Source organism: Daphnia magna, unplaced genomic scaffold (genome assembly GCF_020631705.1).
Source record: "Daphnia magna isolate NIES unplaced genomic scaffold, ASM2063170v1.1 Dm_contigs231, whole genome shotgun sequence".
Taxonomy (NCBI): Eukaryota; Metazoa; Arthropoda; class Branchiopoda; order Diplostraca; family Daphniidae; genus Daphnia; species Daphnia magna.
This window is the reverse complement of record NW_025533192.1, coordinates 84069-102992: the sequence shown is the minus strand read 5'-3', so window position 1 is coordinate 102992 and position 18924 is coordinate 84069. Positions and strand designations below refer to the sequence as shown.

Genomic DNA, 18924 nt, shown 5'->3' with positions numbered 1-18924 from the left:
GAGAAGTTATAATATCAATGTCAACACAGTGAATATCGGATAGAATCACGAGACGCATTAGCAAGTCTATAGTAAATTTATTGCGCTGATTATTAAAGAATGTTTCATTCGTATTATTCCCCAACTTCTATAGTTGAAAGGAATGCTTAGTTTCTAACAAAATTATTTTTTTTTTACGCATAAAAAATGGGGGTGGGGTTGGAATTACGAATCATTTAATGTGATCGATACGTGACACTCAACACGGGCATCTCGATCAAAATTGTAGCTCTAAAATGTGTTGTTTTTTTTCCAAATAAACAAATTTTTTCCAAAACGAAACAATTTGAAACTAATAGAGATGGTAATTATTAATTGGCCAACCTCCCGTAGAGCATAGGGTGTGTTAAATTTTCTTCTCTAGATATAGGAAGAGGCGTTGTGAATCAGCAAAACCCCATCTCAGACTCATCAACTGATCAAACAAAGATTTATTCTATGATGAAATAACAACAACAACAACAACAACAACAACAAAAATTAAGCTGAAGATGGGAAAGGTCGATGGGGGAAGGCAAAAACGATGAATGGTTTTGTGATGGAAAAAAAGGAAAAAAAGAAGAGCCAGAACATGATAGGGGAGGAGTCGCTCTGCGTATACTGCGTCCGGCCTGAAAATCGGCAGAGGAATTTTCCCTCCGGTAATTCTGCTTTCTTGTTTCTTTTCTTTTTCCTTTTTTTTCTTAATAGAAATGAAAAGATGAGCGTTTTTTTTTTTGTGGGGGTAATACATCTCGGTTTTTGTATTCAATGGGAGCCCTTTTTCTCGCTGTTGTTCAATCGCTTCTAAAAAATTCATAACAAAAAAAAATATTCAATTTGGACAGTTTGGTGAAAGCCATTTCTATAAAAATCAAATTACAGCCTTAAAGATTACGTAAATTTTGTAAGTTCCGTCTTGCCTATTTTCTGATTCCATTTGTGTGTAGTCCGTGAGAACGTTGACAGAACTCGACTTGGTGTGGGGAATAAGAGTCTGAGAAAGGCAGCAAATGAAATCATTTTATTTATTTATTTTTTTGTTATCTTTCAGTCAAACAACAAACAGAGCGAAAATAGGTTTAACGCGGAAAATTAAGCAAGACCAAAATTGAAAAATTTGGCTTTGTAAAATGAGCCGCCGAGTTCCTCTCTCTCTCTCTCTTGCATTTTCTTCTCTATTTTTATCGGTGCCAACATTCTTTCTCGACGTTCCACCGTGACTATGTTGTTGTGTTCATTACAGGCCATTCAGCGTTCGTGTATATGTGTGTGTACTATATATACGCCGTACGGTGAGAAAACTCAAAACCGACAATGGAATGTTCAAGTAATAAAGATAGATAAATGTACTGTGTACACAATGGCTCGCAAGACTCGTCATCTTCGAGGTTAGAGACGCCCCCCCTCTTTTTATTTTCATTCTTGTCGTCTGTCTTTTCCAGAAGAAAAAAACAAGATGGATGGCTTCATAGCTGAAACTTGGCCGCCACTAGGCTCGTCCGTATTCGATTTCATAATAATAAACGCATCACTTTATATGGTCGCATGTTTCCTCAGAAAATAAGTATATAATCAATGGAATCGTCTGAACAGATTGCCAGTCATCTTCGCACGAGAAATTTTATCAACGAACCTTTTTTTTCCTCTCGTAATTTTTTTCGTAGCTATTAAACGCCATAGTGTTCCACCCTTAGATCAAAACAGACACGCAACTCACCGTCACCCCGACAGAATAATTGAACTGGCAAAAACTAGCAAAGGAGAGTGCATTGAAATATAACTTTGGCATTTCTTCTAATTTTGTATTGTATAACCGAACCTCCTGCGGAACGTTCCTTGAAATTCGTTCCATGAGAAATAGCATATAAGCGACAGACGAAACGTGGGCCTTGTTCTTTGAGCTTGAGCTCGGCTTTTTTACGAAGGAGTTGACGCGGTTACGGTGGGACGTGATTTCCAAATGGCGGCTGGATAAACAGTACAGACATTCGACGAAGTATATGTGATGCATGATGATGACGAGCAGTGTATAAGGTTAGGGTCGATTTCGGAGATCTCGTCAGGATTATGTTTGCCAAAGGTAGTCTTCGCCCATAAAGGCTCATCCATCACGGCAGTACACAGCAAACACACAGTTCCATTCCCGGTGCATAATTTGGGACTGAAGACGAGACCTGTACACTCTATGCTGCAGTTGGGGTCAAGTTGATCAACGAGCCGCCACGGGCACAACACGTAAGGAGAATTGCTGTGCATGTGCCACTCAACTCGACTAGTTTCCCATGCATCCACCCCTGCATCAGAGTTCTATTGTCAATATTACACAACATCACACACACACACACACACGGGGTGGAGAAGAGGGAAGAAATAGATTAGACCGCAACAGTTATATATATATACGTGCCTGCTTTATCAAAAAAACCCATCCATCAAACGATAGGTGACGGGGACAGAACCGAGAAGTTGCCTCCAGCGGGAGGAAGTCACCGCGCCATGAGGTCAACACGCTATAACGTAGACTGCAACTCGACAGTCATCCTTGACGCCAAAAAGATCTCTATTAACTATACGGTATAAGACACACATAAACACACATTTCACAGCAACATGTAGACACTTTTAGTTTTCAAACTGCACGAATTCGACTTGTGCAATTCTATCTACGAAAAAGCAAAACTTATTTGGTTTTCTTCTCGAACTTTTTTTTTTTGTCTGTTCATTCGAAAACGTTGCGGCTTGACTATTATTTATACGCAGCTTTTATTCTGCATTCATATTCTACGACAGTGAATAAAGAAAGGAAAAAAAATAACAACAAAGGGAAACGAATGAGAATGAACAAAAAATCAAAATAAAATCATCGATCTACGCTGTACGTCTAGTTCGCATTGAACGATCTGATCTTTTTCTTTATGTGATATGCATCACGAGGTAGTTCTTTTGTGTTAGTTGGAAACCTGGATCAATCATTGAACAAGCATCGGTGTAGCTTGGAATGCATCCCGCTCCATGCACTCCGCATATTTTGGATATATACGTATATACTTTGATTTTGAAGATCGACGAACAAACTCGTTTATATAAACTGCACTGCGAATAATGTACAGACGCCCTTTTAGGCTAGAAGTCCATCACGTATGGCATAAAAAGTGGACTGCCTATATACTAGTCAAGGTAAACCTCGTGAAACCTTCCAGTAATCAACTATAGGCTTACATATTGAGCAGCAGACGCATGCAAACACGGCTGTCAAGCATATGCCACTTTTCTTGGAGATGGATTGGTATTTATGCAGAAATGCCTTAAATAAAACAGCTACATTGATTTCTGTAGAGGTTTGGCATCACTGCGATGCGGACTACGAAACAGGTGGTCAACATTTGTGCCAGGTGAGAACAGTACACAAAACTAACAACATAAAACTGACGTCTGTGAAACTGACACACGGGTCAAATTTGACAAACGCGCAATTTTGATTGGAAAATACCTTGAAGTTTGAAAACCAATTTTGGAATTTTTGGAATTTTCCCTGCCAAGTCAATGATGAAAACTTTGGGAAAAATAAAATGCAGAAAAGTGCATTGTATCAGAAAGAAACTTGCTGCGGAATTCAACTACAGTTTAACTAGTTATTGGAAAGTATTTATATAGGCGGGGATTAAAATGATTGGATGTCCTCATAAGGAGGAAAGGAAAAATGCAGACCAGGAATTCTTTCAGGTAGAAAAGAAAAAGAAACGAAATCCATTTATTATTGACATTGAAACGTAGACAGCGTTTATTGTAGTGTGAGGCTGTAGATATGTGCCTGTGCAAGTATCGATAGCCAAAATGGCCAACGCTATAAAAGCAAGGTTACTTATTATGGATTGCTATGATTGAAATATCTCGTTCTCGGTTGTTTATCATTGCACAACTTCAATCTACGCGAGCCCAAAAGCTATTTTTTCTTCTTTCTATACAGATACAAATGCATTTACCATACAAAATGCATGCACGCCATCAACATTTACCATCTGAAAAAGCAAAAACAAATATTGATACAAAATTGAAATACAACCAGAAATGGAATGCCTATAATATCAAATGTGTTCTATTATACTCTGCTCAAAGAAGTGAAATCTATAGGTATAAGATTGATTAAAGAAGCTATTCGTCATTGCCATAATTATTATTTACATATACCCAGATACGATGAATAAATTCCAGCTGGTATAAACACTTCTAGAACGATTCCATAGATGCATACCAATTATGGAATTCATCAGTGGCAGACAACTTGAAATGGAAATTTCGCGCACAGCGCAACATTGTGATAATATAAGATAAGCCAAAGAAGACTGTGAACAATTCAATCTTCGAATATATAGGATAAGGCGTTTTACCCAATATAAATAAGAAGAAAATAATATATTCGTATATACTCGTTTTTCCCATTTATTATTGTTTGCTATTCACAGAATACGGTCGTTTCTTTTGGTACGACCAGCTATACAACTATCCTAAATAAGAACAATTCTTCGAGGAAACAGTTTTCAATCAATTCATGCACATCATTATCGTAGATATTTCTGGCTTGTTTCCAGACATCCCATGTACCGTTCAAAACGTTTCCGACTTAAAGTGACCAAACTCGATATGCAATACAAATCACAGACAGTCGTGTGCTTGCCCTTTGAAGTGGAAAACAGCATCAGTGACTAGCGAGCAGCGAAACATGTTTTCTATGAGTTTTATGCTGTATATCCTTATAACTGAAGAGGCCGGTTCCGTTGGTTCAATATTTTTATTGTTTCAACGTGATTTATATTTCTCCATCTGCATGTTCGTACCTTGATTTATGTTCGTATCTAACAGCTTCTTTATGGTTTACTATACGAATCATAGTATAGTATGTTTAAACGTCAGAATGTACAATTCTAGATGGGTTTGCTTTATAGTTCATACTAACAGTAAAGTTTGCATGATTTTCCTATATTTTATAGTTACATTATATTAGGCTTGGCATCAATAGTATCAACTATTTAGAATTCGCGATTTGGGAATGATAAACTAACCGAAACTTTTTTCTTTTTGCGTAGATATTGCATTCGCTGTGGTTTAAACCATATTTTTGGCGGAAACGGGTTGGGGAAAAGAGAAAGGAAATGGACAATATTAAAAGCTAAGTTTGAAAAACAACCTGTAAGGAGCTGTTAATAGATACACTCTTGCTTATATACATGTCGGCTCTATTTCTCTCTCCTTTGGTTTTATTACACCGCACAGTCACGGAGAAACGTTAGACACTGCTAAACGTGAGTTTAAAGAAAATAGCTGGAGACGACCAGTTGAAAGCCGAGATGATGCGGATTTCCTTCGAACTAACCGAAACTAACACACAGCAAAAACGACAAGGAAACTCAACAAGTTAAAAGTCATACGAGTCATGTAGAGTTACGCTTTCGTATAGTTGCATTTCCCTTGTCAAACAGCTCTGATTCACAATTCATACAAGTTAATGATTTTTTTTTCTCTTCCTCTTAAGTTCCCACTTCCTTGTGGGTGAGATCTCACTGTCCCTTTTAGTCTTACCTTTCATGGTATTTGCCTAAAAAAAAAAAAAAAAGGACATCTCCTACCTATACATAATGTTGGCCCCCTGGCAGAAGAGAAAACATCTTCCTGAAATGACACCAGAGCAGAACAAGAAATGAAGAAAAACTTAGCAGGATGCCCTCAACCAGATAGCGTCACATCTGAATAATGGCGCTGCCATTGCTGCCTACAGCTTCACCACGATAGGTATCTTTTTTTGTTGTTGTTTTTGTTTTGAAAGCGTCATGAATATTGTTCGAGCAGCAACAGTGTGCAACATGAACCTTAGTTTTACACGGTTTGCGCTAGCATCCCTTGTTTTTTTGTGTGTGCCTGGCTTTTTGTGTTTATTTGCGTACACCCCCCCACCATCTCTAAGCGAAAGTTAAAAGAACATGTCACGCATCTTTGTGCTGAACGCGTCATGGTGAAGGACGAAAATATCTACCCTTCACAAATTCCTATAGCCGTTGCAAGGCCACATTTTTTCTTTCCGCAAATATTTCACTGGTAATCGCAGTCTTCAATTGTTTCTGTCATGCTGCCTTCCCGTTGACACAAGATTAACTGGTCAAAGGCAGCAGCTTGTTTTCTCAAATCTCCGTCAAGCCATCGAATAAGCGAAATCGTTAAAACCTACTGCATTTATTTGAGCTGACATTCATCTTCCCCCTCCTCCCCCAACCACTAGAATTTGAAGTCTTGTGAATTATAAGAGCATTCTGACGAGTGCGATAAAACAGACCGTTTGCTCTTTTGGTAGCAAAAAAAAAAAAGAACTTTGACGTAATTCCCAGTAAAAGTATCTCCCTCTGAAATATTTGATATTTAAAAAATAGAAGCGCGAATGAAAGGCAAAGCTTTGATTTCTGAGTCGCACGGTTCACTTGTACTGTTTCTTGCTACTAGTATACAGGTACATGTTTGCTTGCAGTTGTGTTACCTGGTTGCATGCCGATAGAAGCCATGAAAGTGCAATTCCACGAATATTAGACTGGTGTGATTTTCCAGGATTGAACCGTTTACGTTACCTAATGTCCCTAACGATGAACTTCCTTTTCCTGATGACTTGAGCTCAAGTTACTTGATGGTAGCTATCTACTAAGTGATCTAACCGCGCGACGTTCTCCCACAGAATAACAAGGGTAACACGAGAATGGTTCGCCTAGATTAGGACGCAATCACTTGCCTAACGTAGTACTGCACTGCATTGCAGTCATTCCCCTATTTTCTCACGGACATGCAGTGAAGAATTTCGCCTCAAAATCTCTTCCCATTTTATTGTACTTTTGTTGTTTTTTTTTTTTTTTACTTAATAGAGGATATAGCAAAGGAAGACATGAGCAACAAAACTGTGTTGGGGGCATGTTCATTGCCGTTTCTAATCAACACTATTTTTAACTATATAATAGATCCCCTTTCTTTCGTGTCGATAAGATCAGTGAAGAGAGAGCGGGGATTTTATTCTGTCGGGTTTGAATCAGATAACAATTCATTGTAGCCAAATGTTCAGAGGTTCGTTTTTTTAATGAAAGTCAAACACGCAAACGTATACCACTTAAACTGCCGGGATGTACACACAACAGTCTGGTAATTTTACACCACTTGCGATTAGTATGAGGCCTAATGAAAGACTGTTTTGCGTTCAAGCGGAGTCTAAACGAGGCGAAGAAGCCAAAAAAGAAATGTTATACGAGCTTCGGCGGAATCCCGTTGAATCATATCAAAAGAAATGGATGGCCCGATACGGAGCCTTCGCCTTGTTAATTATTTCTTGTGAATGTGGAGACAAGCTTGCAGGTGACTTGTGTTGACATATTAATGACTATGTAAATGAAATGACAACTATAAAGGATATGGCGGGAAAAGATCAAAAGATAAAGGAGAACTGACGAATAAGGCCAGAGGAATGATACAATCAAATCGGGAAAGCAAATGTAGGGGCTGAAAATGAAAGAAAACAGAGGCAATGCGAGAAGAAGAAAAAAAAAGGAGAAAAGCTCTGAAGAGATAAAAAAAAAAAAACGCGGGAAAATTTTCCTGTTTTCCCAGAATCTTTTTAAAACTAAATATATCTGTGTTGACTGGATAGCAGGTTGGTTAACCATCTGAAACCTTAATAAATAGATTAGAACGTCCGCAACCTACGTTTGATGGTGATTCAGTGGCACATCTCTTTTAGGGGTCTCCTTTATTGGCCTTCCTTAAGGGATAACGCAGCTCATTATTCAAGTTGCCTGTTTTCGGAGAAATCGGCGGAGAACTCTCGGAAGGAGCACTTCGCATAACTAATGTAGTGCATTCCTGAAAATAAAATTTTTTGTTTATTATTACTAATTTTTTAAATATCTACCTTTGTGTGTGTGTGTGTGTGTGTGTGTGTGTGTTTAATTGGAAGACTGGATGTTTTTTTTTATTTTAGGGGAAGTCACGAGGCCGTAAGAATAACTTGGAAGATTCAGTCCAGTCGCATATTAATCCTTTCGTTATTTATCTATAAGGGGAACTGATCCCCATTATGGAAGGATGGAGCTTTAAATAAAAGAGACAATAAACAAAGATGGAAGTCATTTTCTATTTCTAAAGTGGGCTGAGTTCACAAGTTTTCAATAACGAAAACAAGAATACATGAAAATCAAAGATATCATCAACTATGTTTTGTTTTGCTTTCGAAAATGTTTATACTAACTTGTAGATCGCATGCAAAGTAGAAATGACGATTGATGTTAGCCGCATAAATAATACCGACTCTCCTTACTGTTAATCCATTTAATTGTGTGGAATAAATAACGTGCGGCTTTTCTGAGTCCAACTGGCAACTTTGATTGCAATCATTTAACTCCTTTACGCAGGTGAAATGATAAAACGAGACATTTTCAGGTATAGTCTACCAAAACTGAAAAAAGAAAAGAAAAATCAAGGCGTCGGTCACCCAAATTTCGAAAACTTTGATGCGTGATAATCGCGCCTGCATTGCGTGACTGGGTTGTCCTGCATTGGTAACCATTTCTCTGATGATCAGCCAACCAGCAAACGAGAGTCAGAAGTCAGAGAGATCCATACTTCACTAACCCGGCCCATCAATCATCGTCCTATATGTCAGACAGAGACAGTTTTCCTGGAATCATGTCTGACCTCAGTATGGAGACCCAGGCGCAAGGTGCTTTGAATATGCTCCCAATTCTTCGAAGAGGAAACGCAAGGAAAAGGGGAGAAATTTTGGGGTTATATTTTGAATGTATAAAAAGAAGTAAGATAGAACACCAGATTGGGCTCGCGTGATGTGTGTGTTGATACACACTCTCTTATTCCAAAATCTCCCCCCCCTCTCTTTAGGTTGAGGCTATCGTCATCGTTAGGCCTACTAGGTAAGAGGTATATATGCCTCTCTATTTGAGGTCACCCACGATTATTGAGGACGTTTGGAATATATTACTTAAAATAAAGAATATTTCTGTGTTACGTTTCCATTCGACAATGTCAGCCTTCTTGTCATAGGCTCTTGTATATCTAAGAATTCCCTAGTATACGTTGTAGACTGTAAAGAAATATCATTTATAGATGAGCGAGCTGCAAGGTACTTCAATCGCTTTATATAGTTGGAGAATCGGCGAAAAAACAAAACAAGTTCTATATAGGAGCATCAACTTCAGCAATATACGTTTGCGGCGCGTATATTTCATCGCAAACGTTTCACATTTGTGGCTCCGTTGCCATTGAACGAGTAACCTTTACGTGCTTTTGTAATCGCACCTGTTGAGGTCTAATCCTTTCATTGACACTCGGTCACCAGCTGCGGATCACTGCCAATGCAAACCTCGCAAAGAATAAAAATGAATATGACTGTAATTCTTGACAAGCTACAAGATATCGAAGTCCTTCTTTTCTAAATCCGGAAAATTACTTTGTCGTGGCGTGAGTTCAATAAATTATTTATAATTATTTTTTTATTATTTTTTGTATTTTGAAAAAAAAAAGAAGAATAAAAGAAGAAAACAAAGACGCAGGGATGTCACTCGTCGGCGTTAAACACCTCGCACAACTCCGTGATTTCACGCCTTTTTCTTTTTTGTTCCCTCTATTTTTTATTGATGGAGAATTTCGTCCAGTGTATCCTTTTTTTTTGTGTTCTTCAAGTTTAGAAATTCGAAATGACGTGGCGCCAATTGAGGAGCGGAAAATGTATTTTTTTAATTTTTTTTTATCTTTCCACATTTCGGCCAAGTGATGACGAGGTGGACTGAGGATAGCTGTAACGATCGATTGAAAGTCAGTCTAGATTTAACGACCGCCTAAAACTTTGTTTAAAAAGGAGAAAAGGGCAAAAATGTGGTTTGTCTGTTTGAATAGACAGGAAGCGCAGTATACTTTGTATACAAAGCAACATCATGCACTGTTATTAACGAAGTATTGTGTGACGCCCGTGGCCCATCACAACTCTGTACAATCTTAAAGGTGAATTCAACAAAAGTTTCAAGCTTATAGACGAATTTGTAGATAGATATTGCTAGCACAGGGTGGAAAATGCATTGTCAAACCTTTTTCATTTCATTTTCCATTGCAGTTTTGGATGCAATAGCCGCCTGAACGAGAAAGGGCGACTGTGTTCTTGAAAAAAAACAACAAAACAAACAGAATAGAATAAACAGCCCAGAAATTCAATCACCAACGGTCAGAATTATTTTTTGCCGAGTGCCTTGTTTGAACAAAAGTTAGGTTATATGTATTACGTCATCTACCCCGCCATTCTAAAACCTGAGAGAGACGTCCAAGTGATATGACATTACATATGCCTAATTACTATAACCAAAAATATGTATAGCCATTCGATGTATTGTTAATACTGTGCACACATTTAACGCGTACTGTATACCTTTGCGTCAGGCCGATGAAGTCAATACCAACTCTAAGGATTAACGGAAAACAAACTATTTTTGAATAATCGCAAGAAAATGACATGTATCTGTTTGGTTAAAAAATCCTAGCCTACTCAAGGCAAATTAATGGCGGATAAATCGCCCCAAGAAAAATATCAGAAAAAGCGTTAGGAAGAAGGTGAAAGAATCAGCGCAGAATAGGAGACTATTTAAAAAATTTATCCGCAGATACAAGCCTACGACGACATCTACAGTGTCCTCCAGAAAAAGAAGGCATCCCTCTCGGTAGTCGAAAAAATGAAACTATTTTATTAGCGCTAGATGGCATTGTTTTGAATCGCAAAATACAAACAGAAAAAGCATGCGATTTTTTGTGTGCTTGTTTTGACGGCAAAAAGCGAGACGGTTGCCGAGATTTCCACAAAATCCATTATTGATATGACATTGCTGTTTAAAACAAGGAGAAATATTCTTACCTAAAGTTGTTGTCATCTTCACAGTGAAAAAGTTTGACAACATTCGGATGATCTAACTGTGACAGTTTTAAACTGGGTATCAATCGATAGATCTGTGCCTTTGATCACCTCGATTCTTTTGATTGCTACCCTTTGACCTTTACATGAGCCACGAAGCACTGTGCCATAACCACCTTATCCCCCCCCCCCCCAAAAAAAAAAAAATGTTTTGGTCAAACTAAATGCCATCTAATTATCAGCACGATTTGAGGAAATAGGCAAGGCCATTTCAAGTTTGATTGCGTCTGATGCGACCGAAAAAAAGATTTGGGCGAACTGCTGTGAGAAATATGATTTGTAGCTGGAAAACCCTGACTTATAATCGGAAATGGTTTTTTGAGGTTATCAGTCAGATAACTGGTAACGCATAAAACAAGTAACAAATCCACTGCAGTTAAAAATTTATTGTCGTCTCTGTAGCTTTTCTTGAAGTTTCGTCGCATCTGTTTTTATGGCTGCAACCAAACAATGCATTATCGCAAGTAAACGAAAGACGGTCAACACGAAAATATTCAGCGTTGACCTAAGGCGATTTTCAAAGTCTGATAATTTTGTTTTTGAAGCAGGAATCTTTAAATTGGCAACAGTTTTCATCCAATGTTTCTACACGATATAATAGTAAGGTACACTATCGCCTATCCCAAAACCGGTGGGTGTTTACTAAGTGGTTTCAGGATTCCCCGCTAGGTTCGCTAGTCTAGCAGGCCGGTCGTCTACAGGGGTGATAGGGTAAAACACCTTTTTTTATTTTGAAAATTTTTTATTACCAGTTCGTGTGCTAGAAAAGTAAATCCACTAGGGCTCCTTTTCATTCCAGATATTTTGGGATCAAAATCAAAATGACGGTACAATTTGGGAATTTTTTATTTATGTTTTAAATTCACCCTATTTTGAAAAATTGAAAATTCGCCGTTTGCGGCGCAATTTTGCAATTTTCTACATTTCCGACCTAAATTTCAAGTTTTCCTAGTGTAGGCCTACTGAAGAACTTATGACGCCAGTCAAAATCAGAATTAGTTCTATCCTAAGTGGGTGACAGTGATCAGCTTAATCAATTTGAATTCAAATCAAATTTTGATTTGCATCATGATTTGAAACAATTTTTAAAAGAATTTTAATTTTTGATTTCATTTGGTTCAAGTTTTAGAAAATGGTTTTTCATTTTTATTTCTATATTTTTTAACAAAATTGATTTGAATAATTTGAAAAATAAATTTTCAAAAACGAAAATTGATTTGTGGTAGGAAACTGTCCCAATTGGCTCCGATCGGGGCTCTCGCCCTGACCCTCCCCGGCCCTCCCCACCAAAAAGCAATAAAAAACCGGGGAAAAAAAGTAGTCTCAATTTTTTTAGTCAAAAGGGATTGAATGAATTTGATTTTGCATTTTGGATTCCATGGAATCCGCGATTTTTATTGCTTGAATCGAATGGGGTGTCACTAGATGGCGCTGCCCGATCCCAAAATGAAATGAAACGGGTTAAATGGCGTTCCGTGACTAGAATACTAGATACGCGAACGGACTTGCGCCATTGCGCGTAGTCCGTAGTGGGGAACACAACGTCGTTCGCCTTTGACAAAGTGTCTCGTACAATTTCATAGGAAATAAAAGTGCGGTTGTTTGGTTTAGTAGTTTTGAATGGCAGAGGGAAATCAACCCATGGACAACCTCGGTGGATTTGCCAATCCTCGATTTGTTTTGATAAACGGCTGTTTTTGGAATTCCAACTTAACCAGGAGGTATATTCAAGGACAGGTTTGGCTTAACGAATTTACAAACCTTCTACTTGAATCTTTCCTGCAACTACATGGGAGCCCCATGTATGGAAAAAAGCTGTGGAACAAAGAAACTAACACACACGAATATGTGAGAAGACCTCTACAACAACTTGGCTCATTGGAAATTTTGAAATACGGAGAGAAACACGCCTGCACATTATACAGGCCGCGAGAGTTTAACCCCATGCAATTTGGAAGACGCACAGAAGAATTATTGGCCCTGAGAAACGATATGACTCACGAGGTCGGAAAATGGACCCAAGCAGATACCCGCGATACGTTAAAAAAACTTTTGGAGAAAATGGTGATCGTTTCAGAGTAAATATATTTAAAATTTTAATAAATTGATGTTGCGTGTATTTCAAGCTCATGTAGCCTATATTTAAATTTCTGCTAGGTATTTGGTTAAGTGCAGTCGCCATGATGTTCAATTGCACAATAGTATACGGAAATTCAAGTCCAGCTGTGAAAGAGAACTCGATCAAATGCGACGCTTGGAGTACAAAGACTTGTATTAGCATGGTCATGCACGGTATTAGCTAGTCATAATTATCATGTGGCGGTTATTACTTGAAGAAAAAAAATAAATTAGTAATATAGAACTGTTCTAGGGAACAAACTTGATATTCTTTCTTTTTGGTTACTTCTTAGCACGTCATTCATTTAACAATAAAGTTAATAGATTGTGACAACCATCATCAAATTTTTAATGTTATACCTACAAGGTTTTTTGGGCCAATTTCGCACGCCATTTCGGCTACATACTGTCAGTTAAGATCATTCAAAATTTCAAATTCTATTCGGCCTGGGACATTCTTATTTATCTGTTCAATAAATATCAATTAGTCTGCGTAAAGAGTATAATTTTTAAATAAAACCAAATGGAGAAACGCCTGATTCAAGGCCTGGTTTTACATTAACAATTTAGAAAAATTTGCCGAGAGGAACAGACAGGGTAAGAATTAACCGATACAGGTTAAGTATTATAACTGTTGCGGTACATTCATTGAGTTACGAATTTGGGTTGCGGGTACAGGAGGAAATGAGGAAACTGTCAAAGTGACAGAGAATAATCGATCATTTGGCTTGTTCTAATGACAAACTAAGTGTACCGGCAGGAACCAATAATGATGATCCGCGCGCGACTTTGATGATATTTGTCAATAATAGGCTACGATATCTGTAGTGTATCAATGAAGGGGCATCTACAGCGCACATACGGTCACGGATAAGAATTTTGCCAGCTCTACGCCAGATCGCCTCCACTCAGCAGGAGAAACCTGAAACTCAAAACAGGCCTCATCGGATTTACATTTCTAGTTATGGCAATTTCGGCGTAGATTATTTGTTATTCTTGCTGTAGCTTGATGTGAAGTAGCTTGGTGCAGAGTAGGCTAGCTAGGAGTAGACTAGAGTAGCCTACTTTTGTGCAGGGTAGCTTACAACAGGGTAGCTGGGAGCTTTGTATTCCGACTTGTAACTGGATGGAATGGCGGTAGCAACAGCCAAGAACGCGGCGAAAAAGGACTGTCGGAAAAAGTGATTTTTTATTTAAAGGTTTTTCCCAACTCATACATGGGCTAGGTATTATAGTAATAAGATGCCTTCAAATTTTTATGTCAATCAACTGCTCTGTGCATAACAAGAAATAGCTGAACTCGCAAAGCCCGTAACCTAAGTAACTTTTGGCTTGCACTTGGTTGAACCGTAATACAGTAGGGCTAAGCGTTTCTTTAATATTCGACCTATAGATTGATTGTTATCCGTAAACTTAAGACGAGTGTGCCTTTTAAACAGTGTATTTTACTACACAAACCAAGTGTGTTTTAAACCTTTACATAAGGGGAAAAAACCTACAAACTAGAGAGAGATAAAATGTGGTTATTCTAAACAAAACATGAACTCTATTCCTAAATTTACACCCCAAAAAGACATTATATTAAAGCTCGCCATGACACTTGTATTTGAACTCTTTCGGCAAAAAGAAGCCGTCGTTCGCATCCTCTGTCATAAACTTTCCGTAATCTTTGTCAGTTTCCCTGTGAGCCCAGCTAAAAAGCGTTTTGTCCCATTCGATTTTCGCTTGCTTGATTGATGTCTTATCATTGCTATAGTCAATAGGATAATCAAAAGGTAAAAGATAACACCATTTTATATGTCCCATAGACTCTTTTGAGTCAGTCATTTCTGCGATCGAATACATGGATCTCAAATAGCGTTCGTAGTTGTCACAGTTAAAATGACTCGAGTTGTTTCCGTCTTTGACTTGTTCACTGACATCAGCCATTACTTCAAAGTCCTCTTTGTAGCTTTTGTCAGTTGTATTTTGCTGGTACTCTTCTGCTATTCCACGTAGCCATTCTGTTGGGTTTTTTATATCTAGCTCTGATTCTCCAAATTTATTGATTGAGGATTTTGCCCATTTTTCTAATTCTTCCATGAGAGAATCAAACACTAGGTAGCAGCTGCTAAACATTTGGTGGTGCCATAATCTTGCTCGGGGACTTTCCTCAATCGACCTTACAAAAAAAGTGAATAAGAGTTTCATATATTTAGGTTATTTGTTGAATCATTACAACTTTGTTGGGCCTAGATGGTAGCCTATACTAGGCTACCAGCTACTTACAGTATTTGTTGGCAATGTTCACATGCGTCGTGCCATCCCAGACGGATTTTTTCCTCTACCAGAAAGTCAAAACATTTTTTTCCATTATTTTCGTTTTCTTTGAAGAAGTCTTGAAACAACTTGGCACTCGTCTCATCATTTTCATTATGAACCTGAACCCCGTGTCGGATTAAAAATCTAAAGACGTCCGATTTCAAGTATTTATCCATGCTATTTCTAACTAAGAAATTGAGCGCATTCCATTCATGATTGTCCTTTTCGTTCACATCGATTCCGTATTGGAATAAGATTTGAATTGCGTCCCTTAAATTTGTGCTTGAATTGTGTCGACATAAATAATGAAGCGCGTTCCGTCCATCCTTGTCCTTTGCATTCACGTCGATTCCTTGTCGGATTAAGAGTTTAATTGCGTCCCTCAAGTATGCGCTGGAATTGTTTTGACACAAAAAATGGAGCGCATTGCATCCATTTTTATTTTTCGCGTTCGTGTCGATGCCGTGTTGAATCAAGAGTTGAATAACGTCGACAAAGTTTGGGCTTCCATCCTTTACCTGACACAAAAGATGGAGCGCATTCTGTCCATCCTCGACCTCTGCGTTCAAGTTGATGCCGTGCTTGATCAAGCTTTCAATTGCGTTCAATAATTTTGGGCTTGAATGGAAAAAACACAAATAATGAAGTGCTTTCCATCCATTGTTGCCTTTTTCGTTCACGTTGATTCCGGCTAGAATCAAGTTTTGGATTGCGTCGATTAAGTTTGAGCTTAAATTGAATCGACACAAATAATGAAGTGCGTTCCGTCCGCACTTGTCCTTTGCATTCACGTTGATTCCGCTTTGGATTACGATTTTAATCGCGTCGATTAGTTTTGAGCTTGAATAGTAGCGACACAAAAGATGAAGCGCATTACTTCCATCGTTGTCCTTTGCATTTAAGTTGATTCCGAAAAGAATTAAGTTTTTGATTTGCTCCGTTAGATCCAACTGAGTGTCACGTCCACATAATCGAAGCAATTCTTTTTCTTTTCCAGCAAGCTAAATAAAATAAATTGACATTTGCACAAATGATTGCTCGATATTTGCATAAAATCGATTAAACCTTATCCTTGATGGATTTCAATTGATCGACAACTTCCTTCGATGTCATCCTTTTTGCAGGGTCGTTTTCCAACATCTTTTTAAATAGTTCATCCTCATAGCAGTTACGTAATTTGCGATCCATTTCTAAAACAAAGAAAGGGACTCTTATTCACTTACAGAAAACAAAATGTGCCATTTTATCGGGAATTACTTGGCATATTGACGGGATTTCTGTGAATTATATTGCCGGAAATTTCATTTTCATTTTCCATGGAACCGTAGAGGTGTTCGCCATTTAAGCATAGACTACCGAAAACAAGTCCTTGTGCAAAGATGTCGCTTTTTACGGTACTTTGATACTTGTTTTCTTGTGAATTGCCGCTCAGCTTAAGCAACAGTACCTCAGGCGCTAACCATGCGTTGTTATCCCTTGTTTGATTTATCGTCTCTGTTCCTCGTTCATCGGCATGTCTCGTCAGTCCAAAATATGCCCATTTGAGAGTTATCTCATCTTGCTCAGCAGATCCCACCGAAATAAGGACGTTTTCTGGTTTTAGGTCTCCGTGAATTAAATTCTTTGAATGGATGCGTTCAAGACCTAAAGCTAATTGAAGCAGTGCTTCGACATGATGTGGCATGGGTCCATTGTATTTTTGAGAGTCATCTGACTTCAAGAACAGTTGACCTAACGAGGCGACACATGATTCTAATGTATAGTACCTTTAAAAGCCCAAAAACAACGAAATCCATGATTAGTAGCCTACGACATTGCTGTTTAAAAAAGAAAAAATAGACCTAGTCTATACTCTTACCTAAAGTCGTTGTCGTCTTCACAGTGAAGAAGTTTCACAACATTCGGATGATCTAACTGCGACAGAGTGTTAAACTGGTCGTCCATCGATAGATCCGTGTCTTTGATCACCTCGATTCTTTTTATTGCTACCTTTTGACCTTTAAATGAGCCATCACGAAGCACTGAGCCATAACTACCTTTCCCTAAAAAATCTTTGTGATCAAACTTAATGCCATCTAATTTTACAACACGACTTGAGAAAACAGGCGAAGTCATTTCAAGTTTGATTGCCTCTGAGGCGACCGAAATAAGGATTTGGATGAACTGCATAAGAAAATATGAGTTGATGTAGACTTTAGCTGAAAAAACCCTGACTTGTAATCGAAAATCGTTTTTTGAGGTTATCAGTCAGATAACTGAATAAGTTAAAGTCCATTGCAGTTAATGTTATATAGCCTTATTTTATTGCTGTTATTGAGGTTTCATCGGATCTGTTTTTAAGGCTGCTATATACCCTTCAACGTAGCAACACGAGACAAGAACGACGTCAGTCAACACAATATTTCAGTGGTGACCTAAGAAAGATTTTTTTGATTTTTAAAGTCTGTTTTTCAAGCAAAAATATTTACTTTAGCTATAGGCTAGTTTCCGGCCAATATTGCTTGATGGAAAACCAAAAAATAATGCTAATTGAAGCCACAGTTTACTGTTGGGATTATTTAATTTGTCTCTGTTACGTTCCTGTTGTCATACGTGTAAATTAGCGAAGATTATGGTGACAACTCTATAGTGTCGGATATGTGGTTCCTGACAGACGGTCATTGCCTATATATCTTTTTTTGAGATTAGTTTTCTCTCATCCCTTTTTCCTCAAGCTCTTTTCATTATAGAACACTTGGTATTCTAACGTCAAGCTGTGCATTTCTCAAGCATAGGCTACTACTTTCTCTTTCTATGAACCGGCTACGAATAATTTTTCTCGCATCAAGTATGCACAAAATGTCTGTCATATGGGCAATAAATAAAATACCTTAAAGAAATATCTAATCGAAATATACGTAGTCTAATCATTAGCCAAATTCGTATTGAGTGCAAATTATAGGACAACCAGTATTTCTGCAAGTTTCATTAGTTTTTTAGAAGTCAGTTGAGGCTAGGGTCGGACAGCATAAAACTAGTATTAGGTCTAGTCTAATAGGCTTTTATTTCTTTATTCGCTGCACCATGATATTGCAAAAAATTTAAATATGAATAACATGGAGAAGTTTTGATAACCGATTACGATGCAGTATTTTCTATTTTTTCAACTTAAATTACAGTTTTCCAATGCGCACTGAAGAATTTGAAAGCAAATCAAAATCGGTTCCGCCCGAAGTGGGCGGTGTCTTAATTCTTGGAAGATATCGATGGATTGTCGCCATATAGCAGTCTAAGATCTCTAAAAAAATGACTGAAATAAATGTTAAATCAGAAACAGGGCTTATCTATGAAATAAAATTAGTCAAATGACGTTCTGGAGCTGCGAGGCAAGGTGTGCGCATCAGAGTGATGAAAACAACACGTATTCGTCTTTGAAGAAGTGTTTCGTAGAATTTAATCAAAAATAAGGGAGTGGTTGTCTGGTTTTGTAGTAGTAGGTCTATAGGGGAATAGCA

At 37.9% G+C, this 18924-nt stretch overlaps 2 protein-coding genes across 2 annotated transcripts; one reads left to right on the top strand and one right to left on the bottom strand.

Moving 5' to 3' along the window:
* Nucleotides 1–12504: 12504 nt before the first annotated feature.
* Nucleotides 12505–13373, top strand: LOC116927765. Its single transcript, XM_032934821.2, has 2 exons — nucleotides 12505–13089; nucleotides 13169–13373. The coding sequence occupies exons 1-2, from the start codon at nucleotides 12632–12634 to the stop codon at nucleotides 13287–13289; spliced, it is 579 nt and encodes a 192-aa protein (XP_032790712.1). The 5' UTR covers nucleotides 12505–12631; the 3' UTR covers nucleotides 13290–13373.
* Nucleotides 13374–14554: 1181 nt separating this feature from the next.
* On the bottom strand, nucleotides 14555–17590 carry LOC116927709. The gene is made up of 5 exons (XM_032934746.2): nucleotides 17289–17590; nucleotides 16688–17196; nucleotides 16496–16620; nucleotides 15398–16431; nucleotides 14555–15290 (listed from the first exon to the last, which is right to left on the bottom strand). Exons 1-5 carry the CDS (start codon nucleotides 17543–17545, stop codon nucleotides 14711–14713), a joined length of 2505 nt encoding a protein of 834 aa, XP_032790637.2. The 5' UTR covers nucleotides 17546–17590; the 3' UTR covers nucleotides 14555–14710.
* Nucleotides 17591–18924: the final 1334 nt, after the last annotated feature.

Coding starts and splice junctions, on each gene's coding strand:
- LOC116927765 (XM_032934821.2), top strand. CDS start 12,632: ATGGCAGAGGGAAATCAACCCATGGACAACCTCGGTGGATTTGCCAAT. Junction 13,090..13,168: donor AAAATGGTGATCGTTTCAGA/GTAAATATATTT, acceptor AATTTCTGCTAG/GTATTTGGTTAAGTGCAGTC.
- LOC116927709 (XM_032934746.2), bottom strand. CDS start 17,545: ATGACTTCGCCTGTTTTCTCAAGTCGTGTTGTAAAATTAGATGGCATT. Junction 16,621..16,687: donor AAATCCCGTCAATATGCCAA/GTAATTCCCGAT, acceptor TCTTTGTTTTAG/AAATGGATCGCAAATTACGT. Junction 16,432..16,495: donor TGAAATCCATCAAGGATAAG/GTTTAATCGATT, acceptor TATTTTATTTAG/CTTGCTGGAAAAGAAAAAGA.